The 10,000-nt window shown below is 49.7% G+C and overlaps 1 protein-coding gene across 2 annotated transcripts in view; it reads left to right on the top strand.

Annotated features, from left to right (window-relative positions):
* The first annotated feature begins 871 nt into the window (after positions 1-871).
* The window catches only part of LOC147678590 (alpha-2,8-sialyltransferase 8E-like), a 133,060-nt gene continuing 123,931 nt past the window's right edge, over positions 872-10,000 (top strand). Inside the window, exon 1 of one of the 2 annotated variants that reach the window (XM_086946606.1) lies at positions 872-1,394. In XM_086946606.1, coding sequence (XP_086802732.1) covers positions 1,279-1,394 — 116 coding nt within the window. In that variant the 5' untranslated portion in view covers positions 872-1,278. The remainder of the gene's footprint in view (positions 1,395-10,000) is intronic. The other variant, XM_086946607.1, reaches the window with a different exon arrangement.

The raw sequence follows: 10,000 nt of genomic DNA, 5'->3' as shown, positions 1-10,000 counted from the left end.
TTTCATTTGAAAATGTCCTGGGGATGGGGTCTCCAGGGTCTAATAAGGCTTGGGGAGGGGAGCTCCTGGCTCTAACGTTCAACCTGTTTATTGAGCAGTGGGTACAAAAGAAGCTTGAATGATGTCATCATTGATCTCACCAGTGGTGTCATTTTAGGAGTAATCAGCAGTGATGCCATAAGTGATGCCATAAAACATGTCATGAGTGATGTAATATGTGAGGTCAAGCAGAGCGTGGCAGGGGCACTATTATAGTTAGCTCTGCTATAACTGATGAATTTCTGCATTTTTTTTAAATTTTAACTTCAAAACATTAATGTTGTCACTGACATATTCACCTAACTATAACGTTACTTTAACGTTTAGTTTTTTTTTTACATTTATTTTTCCACACATTGTAGTTAGGATCGTGTTTCTGTAAGGAATGCATTTTTTGGTTTCCCTATAACTTTGGAGTGGTTTAATGAATCTCCATGAAACATAAAACATTTTCATATACATTCACACACACAAATTCCCCACGGCAGTGTTACGAATATTAATCACATTTGCTGCTCCAGGCCTCAGAAAGTGCTTTTACGAATGCAGCCCTGCCTTTGCTTTCCATCATCTGGCGAATGGTGTTCTCTGGCCGCTTGGTAGCTAGGTAGATTTCCATGTGCTTTGGACTATGCTCCTGTTAGTACATGTGTACATATCAACTCACAATACACAATTCAGCATTACGACAGGCGGGGGAACAGTGATAAGCCGTGCCACACAAGAGCCTCCCCACACCTTTATTATGTACAAGAACAAATAAACGTGATGCCATTTGGCAAGGTCCAAGCAAACTGGAATGCCACAGCCCCTGTTAGCACTTCCTGCACCCAGAGGGAGCCAAGCCTTGCTCCACAGAGGACCGACGGCTAGATCATCGCCTTCAGTCTCCGAAGAGGTGAACGCAGGAGTCCACAATCAGCACTCACCTTCCACGCGAGGTCTTCTTGACACTCTTGAAAGGAAGGAGTCTCCTTCCATCTCCAAGCTTCACCCAAGACCAGCAAGAAGCCTACAGCACTAGTTGGCCAAGAGTTACAAGACTAGGCGTCTTACCAGCAGAAGATTTCTGGATTTGGAATGGAAAAATTATCAGTTCTAATCTTTCTCGGCAACAAATAACTAAAAGATTACTTGGATCACACCTTCGCCTGTTTCGCTAGCTCCATCAAGAAGAGACACTACCTACAGAAGTGTGGCCTTGTGTAGATTCGCACACTTTGCCATAAACACCAAAGGATGCGGTCGGTTAAACCCCTGGCTTGGTTACTGGTGGTGTATGGAATCGCCACTGTGTACTACACAGGGTACAAGATGGCACAGCTTCAGAGACAAGGACTGAGCATTTGCAAGAGGTAAGCAGTCCTTTGTCAAATTGTTGTTTTGTTGATATCTAGTTTGGAGACCACAGTGTAGAGATTAACTTAAAATAGAAGTTTGTTTCAAAGCTACTTTTATAAAAATGAACTAAAAGTGTTTAGTTTCTTAGCAGTTAATTTGACTGTGTCCTGTTGACTGCTAAAGAGCCCTGGGTTAACTGGGCAGAGAGTAGCAGCAACTATCCAGGGGAATCAATACTTAACTAAATCGAGGTACAGCATGTCACAAAAGGAGGTTTTGTTCTAATATGCTGGCAAGCGGCGGAGTTAAAGGTGCAAACCAACCGGTGCTTTCGTTAAGATTCTTCAGGACGTTTTAAAGTCCAGAAAAGGCCCCAGCACATCCTTAAACAGAGAGAGGAAGTCAGACTTCCAATGATTGCATTTGTTGTACTTTTGGGAGGGGCACGATGTACACAAGACAAGGACACAGGTACGATGCTAAACTAGTCTTTCCACCTTGCTCTCCATTTACCGCTTGTTCCTTCCCTTCAGGGAGGCTGGTCTCCGCCCATGTTGCCACGGCATCGAATATTCCTTTCCTCACTTCCTGTCCTGTCCCTGGGCAGGATGCGGTGATGGGTGAGCAGTGGCCTGATTGTGGACCTGGGAGGCCTGTCTCCTGCAGGGTTTTTGTGTCCTCACCTGGCTCCTCCACCTACCCCCCTTCTTAAAGAAACCCAACACATTCCCGAAATGAAAGGCTTTGTGTTTAAATTATGGCTTCCTGATCTGGGGGCTCTTGTTTTTTCTTCAGCCAATGGCTTTTCTGGAATTGGAAGCCATTCATTGGGGGTCAAGGTCAGAGCAAAGCGGGTGGGGTCGGGAGGGGCGAAGCAACCAAAAGCGGATTCTGATAGTCAAGTTATTGATGTATTTGATAAACATCTGTTGCAAAGAATTTGGCAACAAGGGTAAAATGTGAGAGTACGTCTGTTCTAGATCACTTATTTGGACACAAAGAGGCTGCATTTGAAACTATTTTCCTTGGTTAAGACACCAGCTGCAGAGTCATTGTGTGTCCTGTCACTTTCAGGGGGATAATGTACAATGACGGTAAGCTACCTCTGGTAGTTTAAAAAAAAATGTATCTAAATGGTCAAACAGTGACAATAATACACTCCTGTTATAGCATCATTATGTATCGATCGCATAACACATAGTATTCGTTTTTTCTTTCATATAACACGCCCCGCCCCCTCCTCCCCCACCTGACACCCAACACCACCATGGCGGAACAGGTCAATCAAAAGTGAAGCAGCAAAATACATGCTCAGCAGTGCACAGCAATGTACATCACAGTCTTTGCTCGAATCACAGCATGTGTACAATGCTTCATGTTCGGTCAGGGAGTTCTAACAGGAATGTGGCAAGAGGTTCCCAGAAATCTTTTGTCCTCGAGGCCTCAGATAGCTGCTTGGCATATACATTAAATTGTTCTTTACAGAACACAATGTCTCTAATCCATGTATTCAGTGCTCGGCCAGCTTTGGCAAAGCAAGCAGGTTTAGCAAGCAGAGCGGCTATAGCAAGTATGCGCGGGTTGCATGGTTTGCTTCTGTTTAGAAGCCTCAATAGGCACACCTCTGGCGTACACTCAATATTTTCCATTGAATAAATGTCATTATTACGCAAATACCATTACTTGCATATTTTTGGTGCGAATGCTTTTAGTACGCAAATGCATAGTAATCTAATACACATTTTTTTTTTGTCAAACAGATTTTATTGTTGTCCACAGCTAAAGATTCAAGGCACAATTCGCCAACAAGCCCACGCAGGGGCCCTTCGAGATATTGCGCTCATCATTTACAACATAGGCAAGCTGAGGGGTAGATACTTCCCAAGGTCCTGAATCACCGCTGGACTGACCTCCTTAAGTTCGTAATGTTCTGTGCTTGGGCGGTCAGGATTGAGTCCCAGCTAGACCCAGAAGGGATAGTCAACAAGAGCAGTGGTGCATCACAAGAACCCTTAAACACAAAGTGCTCTCCCAGCTCTCAAGCCCCACCAGTCACCAGCGAGCGTGTTCCGCTAGTATTGATTCCCCAGAACTCAAGGAAAGTGGACTTTTTAACCTCGAATCAAACAGTAACAAACCCATGTCCCTCAACTTTCCCTCCCCACCCCCTCCCCCCTAACTCCCTCTCCCACCCCCCCAGTGGTGGAGTTGCCATACAGTAGTGTGTCAATCTTATGAGGCCTTTAAATCTGGAACAGATGCATGGCCCTGAGAGTAGAGGGGCACACCGCAGATGGTAGACCCTTCGAGAGGAACGAGACCAGCGGTCCCCAGCGGTACTCAAAGTTCTTAAAGTCTGCTCGGGATATGTCGGACATACGCTCAAAGCTGAGCAGTTGCCATAGGCGGGAGTGCCACAGTGACATCGCCGGTGCCTCTCTCTTCTTCCATGCATTCGCAACTGCCAATTTGGCAGCTCCCAGGCATAACCACATAATTCTTTTATCGGCCCTAGTTTGGTGTTCTAGCAGGGGATCCCTAATGCCAAGTAGAGCTTCTGCCAATGTAGTCGGGACCGGGTATCCTAAGATGGATTTTATCTGAGCCAGGATCTCCTCCCAGAACGGCCTAATAGAGGGGCAATCCCACCATATGTGTTGGAAGTCTCCCAAAAGTCCACACCCCCTCCAACACCTATCTGATGTACCTGGAAAGATCTTCGCAAGTTAATACACATTCTTTTACCACGCAGAAAATGACCACACATATCAATATATCTCAAACCGAGAGACCTCTGTGCCCAGTTCTGTCCAGATCTCCCCTAACGTGCTTCTTTCACTTGCACCGAAGTCTGTGTTCCAAGTTGTGTTGTCCCCTTGCGTTCCCGTTCCCACCAGCATCATGATCCCACAGGCGCATTTTTCCTAAGAACATTCCCTGTCCTGGAGGCTCTAGGTACCCAGGCTCCCCGGAGCAGATGAATATTAACCCCTTTGCTGCGGCGGCTATTCCGCCACATCGCTAAGGGGGCGGGGGGCCGTGCAGCGCGCCCATGCTGGTGACGGAACCGCTTCGTCACCACCCTCGGTTGAGCTGTGCTCATGACGGAGCGGTTCCGTCATGGCCCTGCCAGCTCAATGAAACGCCCAGCGCAGGTACTGAATCCGCGCCGCGCAGGCGTGCCGAGCGGGCCGTGACGGAACCGCTCCGTCATCAGCACAGCGCGACCGCGGCTGATGACGGAGCGGTTCCATCACCAGCAGGGGAGGGGTTAAAGGCGGCCCTTCACACGTTTGAAAAGTTAAAATAAACAAATGAAAAAAGGTAAGCATCTGCGGGAAACTGTAGTCTGTCTGTGTTAGTTGGCTGTTTTACTTGGCAAGTTGTGGGAAGCGCTCACAAAGCTTCGATCTGGTCCTGGATGAAGGGTCACCGCGATACAACAGACAACACAACTCAATCTGAAATGACCTTTTCTGATAGAAAATGGCATGATGGATTGAACCCGAAGGAACAACTTGACATGACCACAAAAAACGCATCATATGACTGAATAAGCTCCAGCGTAGCCGCATTCTCATGCTGTAAAGAGATCTCATTTTTCCAACAAAACAGTTCTACTCTGGCAACACCGACCCCAGTCAACCCAAAACTTTAGAAGACATAAACAACCTCTTGATAAAGTCTTAAAATAAAATCATAAAATAATCGTAATAGTAACCTGTCCCCTGTGACACAACACTACCCAAAACCCACAAAACCTTCACTACCCTAAACCCTAATACACTACCCCCTACGTTATGTTATGTTAGGTGGTGTTTTATATAGCGCTCAGCTACTCCAGGGAGTGTCCAGGCGCTTCTGACCTAAGACAAACACGGGACAGGCAAAAGAGAAGGGGGGCAGGCACTACTGAACAAACAACCAGGATTTCAACTCCTTCCTGAAGACCAACAGGTTTGTGCTCTTTCTCAGAGACACAGGCACGGTGTTCCATAGTTGAGGCGCCAGACATCTAAACGACCGCCCTCCAATCTGTGCTCTCCTGATAATAGGGACCAAGGCCAAAGCTAGTGATGCTGACCTGAGTGACCTAGGAGGCAGATAGAAGGCCAGCCACCGTTGGATGTATTTGGCACCCATAGCAGGGAGAACTTTGAAGGCCAGAGTAAGCGCTTTAAAAATGATTCGCTTGGGGAGGAGCCAAGCTCGCGACCGAGATGGCCGCATTGTAGCTTGGCTCAGCCAACCTTCTTGCCTGCAACGCATATCCTGTACCCCATCCTGCCCCGAGGAGACACATTCGGTGAAATATGGGAAGGTGACACACTGCTCGCACTCACCATCTGTCCCGGGGGCTCCGGGGTGCCGCGGATCTGTAGTTGTGCCCTTGTTTGTTCCGGAGCCTCCGGGGCGCGCGGGCCGGATACTCGCCAGTGACGCTCGGCCGGAGCGGGGTGTCGACGCCGGCCCCCGGTGGAGGAGAGGGGTCGGCTGAAGAAGCCGTTGTGCGGTTGCTCCGGTGGCGACTGACTGGGCCCGGTCTGGTGGCCCGGGGGCTCTGTTGCGGGGCGCGGCCCGCCTCGGACGGGGGTAGACCGTGCAGGAGGCTTGTCCCCCCTTTGTTGTCCTGTCCGGACATCTTGAAGCCCTTCGCCCGGATTCGGCGGACGGCGCCCGCGAGACGGTGACGCCGGCGACCCCTGTTTTTTGGTGGCCCATCTTTCTGCACCAAGATTGCCATTGCGGGGGCTCGACGAGACTCCGGCGGGCCTTATTCAACGGCCTGGTCCGGAGGTGAGAGACGGAGCGTCCCTGCTGCACTGACAAAATGGCGGCCGTCGCCCTGCGTCCCGGGCCTGTTTGGGGCGGCGAACCTGGTCTGTTGATCTGCACGATGGCTGAAGCATGTGGGCGTGAGCCCACGATTGGTGATGTCCTTGCCGCCCTATGCTCCTTGCGTGCTGCCATGACCTTTGACGCTGCTGAGCAGGATAGCCGTTCTGCCGCCATGCCAGCTGGACCGTCCCCCATGGCTGCGGCTCGATTGCCGGAGTGTGCTGCCTTGCCTCCCTCGGCTGCTGCGGAGAGTGTTGCCACCGTGCACTTAAGGGACCATATGTCTGAGACTTCGACCCTCCAGGAAGTTTTGAGTGTGGCGAACATGAGTGAGGGCCCCACGTCGGGGCCCGTCCAGGTCAGTCTGGCTGGGGAGCTCGGCGGATGTTCGTCTCGAACTGCTTTGGTGAGGTCTCATGGCTGCCCCGTGATAGCTACCTCACTTTTCCGGGTGGCGGGGCCACACCCAGACTGTTTGCTGCTCCTGATGTGGCTAATCGACGGTTTGGTCTGCTACTGCCATTGTTTGATTTGTTGCTTGAGACTGGGATCCTTGGCCTGCCTTGTTTCGATCCTTTGCACACTCTATGCCAAACTGCTTGCTGTATTCTACTTTATGGTGCACGAAAGTTGTGATCAGGCGTGGACAGGGGTGAGACAGAATTGCTTCGGCGGACTACGGATTGATGTATGGCGATGAGGACTGCCTGCAGCTGTGACAATATGACCGATTCCTCTTCTTGATCCTGATATTTGAGGTTGTGTCGATCTCGTTTCGATGTGGGATTCATTAGTGTTAAGGCGGGGGTAGGAGCTGAATGTTCGATTGCAGATCTCCTCTCCCACTGGATTTCTTTCCCCCTTCCTTCCTCCTTTTTGTCTAATGTGTTCTTTTCTCACTTTCTGATTCTTCTGTATTTTGGGTTCTACTTAGGGCGACAGGCACGCTGCTGGGGGGGTAGGCCGTAGCCTTCAGCAGGGGTGCAGGGTGGTGTGGGAGGGTTGGGGACTTTATATTGTTCGTTTTTTCTTAGTTCTATGGCTCTTTTGTATCCCTTTATCGGGACGCTGTGTCCGCGAGCGTCCTCCATGGAATGTTAGTCTGCAGTGTAGGAGATGCCTTCCTCACTTCCACGATATTGCTTGCACGTATATCATGTCTTACATGCCTTGACCCCGATTGGGGATCCTCCAGTTCTGTGTGCTTTCTTTGCTGTGGGGCACGTGCAGTGGCGCTGCGTTCTTCTTTCCTCTTTCTAATGTTCTCTTCTCTACCCCTCCCCTCTTTTTCTCTTTATTGGGTTAGTATAGTGGATGACTGTCTTAGCGCTGCTGCTCTGATTCTTTTGATTGGTACCGCGCACGTTCAGGTGGTAACGGGTGTGAGGGGGGCCGCGGTGGGAACTGATTGAGACGGGGCGACTATACGTTGATTTTTGCCAAATGCTGCTGTTATTTCCACCTATCATTGCTCCTTTGTATTGACTCTTTCCCAACAGCCCGCCATGAGTATTCAGATGTTAACAGTTGCTACGGATCCTGCTATACTTCCTATTATATTATAAAATTAACCTTATTTAATCCTGCTCCTAGCAGTTCTATTCGGTCTCTTAATGTCTGATTGTTTGATTGTACACTACTGAGAGACTGCTGGGGACCTTCAATGCTGATTCACGTGCGCTCATACTGTTTCGCCGCCGGCCTGAACGGTTGTAGGCCCGTATTTGTACGCTTTTACATGCACAATAAAGGTTTTAAAAAAAAAATACAATGATTCGCTTACGGATGGGGAGCAAGTGAAGAGTCTTCAGAAATTCAGAGACCCTGGCTCTCCGATGGAGGCCAAAAACGGCTCTAGCAGACGAGTTTTGGACTATCTGCAGGCGTTGGAGAAGATACTCCGGCAACCCAAGATACAGGACATTGGCGTAATCAAGGCGAGAACCGATTAGAGCCTGCACCGTGATTTTCCTATGTGCCTGCGAGAGGGAGAAATTTTCGGAGATTTTTAAGAAGGCCGAACATTTCCCAACTAGGCCAAGAATCTGGGGCTTCAACGAAAGAGTATTGTCAATTTGTACTCCGAGGTTCTTGGCCACCGCCGAAGCAACGGAAGGTGGAAACATATCCACAGGCCACCAAGAATGCCACACAGGATCGGACCGACACCCAAAAAAGAGCACTTCCGATTTATCCGAGTTGCACTTAAGGCTGGTTTGCAGAAACCACTGAAATACAGCTCCTAGGCAACCTCTGATGCTCTCCCCGTCAAAGTCTGCCCCCTTCTCACACGTGAAAAGGAGCTGGGTGTCGTCGGCGTACGACACGATCTGGGCACCAAACGACTCCGCTAGTGCTGCCAGGGGGGGCATAAAGATGTTAAAAAGAGTCGGGCTCAGGATAGAGCCCTGAGGAACTCCCACCTCCAATGGCGGCACCACTGCAGAGAACGGAGGGGCCCAGAACGTTTGACGCCGGCCCGCTAGAAAGGACTTGAACCAGCTGAACACGTCCCCCGCAAACCAATCTCACTGAGTCTCGAAAGGAGACCGGCATGGGGGACGGTATCAAAAGCCGCCGACAGGTCGAGCATCACCAGCATAGCGTTGCCCCCCGCATCCAAAGCCTCCATCATTGCCTCCGTTACTTCAAGCAACGCTGTCTCCGTGCTCATGTTGGTGCGAAAGCCGGATTGAGTGCAATGCAGAATGCTGTTGGTTTCAAGGAAGTTGGAGAGAGTAGAATGTACATATTTCTCCACAACTTTGGCAAGGGCTGGCAGAAGGGAGATTGTCCTATAGTTGGCGTGTTCAGCCGGATCCAGATTGGGCTTCTTGAGAAGCGGGATGACCAGAGCTTGCTTCCAGGCAGAAGACCACTCCTGTGCTGAGAGAAAGATTAAGCACCGGGTTTATCAGGGGATTTAACACTTCCGCCATTCTATCTAAGAATTTGGCTGGACAAGGGTCTAGAGGGGAACCAGATTTAAGTTTAGTGATCAGATTCAATGAAGTTACACAGGAAAGCGGCGGGAATTCTGAGAGAGTGGAGGCCCCATCACTCAGGGAAGACGAAAATGGAGGGGTCATAACAGAAACTGCCACTACCCCAGACCGCGCAAAGGAATCTTGGATAGTCTTAATTTTATTGGTAAAAAATTCCGCCAATGACATAACCCAGGATGCCGAATGAGCACACGGCACTGAGATCATCTTAGGAGAGGTAAATTCCTTCACTAATGAGAAAATGTCCTTACAGGTATTTGAGGCAGCCTCAATTCTTTTTGAGAAATATGTTTTTTTCTCTAACAAAATGTCGCGGTGATAGGCATTGATGGATACCCTATACGCCATTTTGGCAGCAATGTCATAATGGCGGCGCCATGGCCTTTCTTCCATCTTACATTGCCGACGCTTCACGGACAAAGCTTCAGTGAACCAAGGAGCCGAGACCCGACAGGCGGGTCTGCGGGACGATGTAACAGGGGCAAATTCCTCCAGTCTTTCCTCCAGCCACGTCTGCAGGAGGGCTAGGTCCTTCTCCAGGGAGCCTGATAAAGGGCACGGATGGGATAAAAGAGCCTGAGCTAGCATCTCAGGGGTGATACGATGATAAGCATGTGAAGCCTGAAGAGGACGATTGAACATGTTGTGCAAAGGTTTGTCCAAATGAAGGATTTGAAAATTAACCAAAAAATGGTCCGACCGGGGGAGGAGCCAAGATGGCGGACGGGACGGACGTGTGAGCGCCCGGCTCCCAAAGCCGTCTGCTTCGCTTTGAC

The sequence above is a fragment of the Lissotriton vulgaris genome, chromosome 12 (genome assembly GCF_964263255.1).
Source record: "Lissotriton vulgaris chromosome 12, aLisVul1.2, whole genome shotgun sequence".
In the NCBI taxonomy this organism is placed as follows: Eukaryota; Metazoa; Chordata; class Amphibia; order Caudata; family Salamandridae; genus Lissotriton; species Lissotriton vulgaris.
Note: the sequence above shows the minus strand (reverse complement) of the source record. Positions and strands in the feature narration are given on the sequence as shown.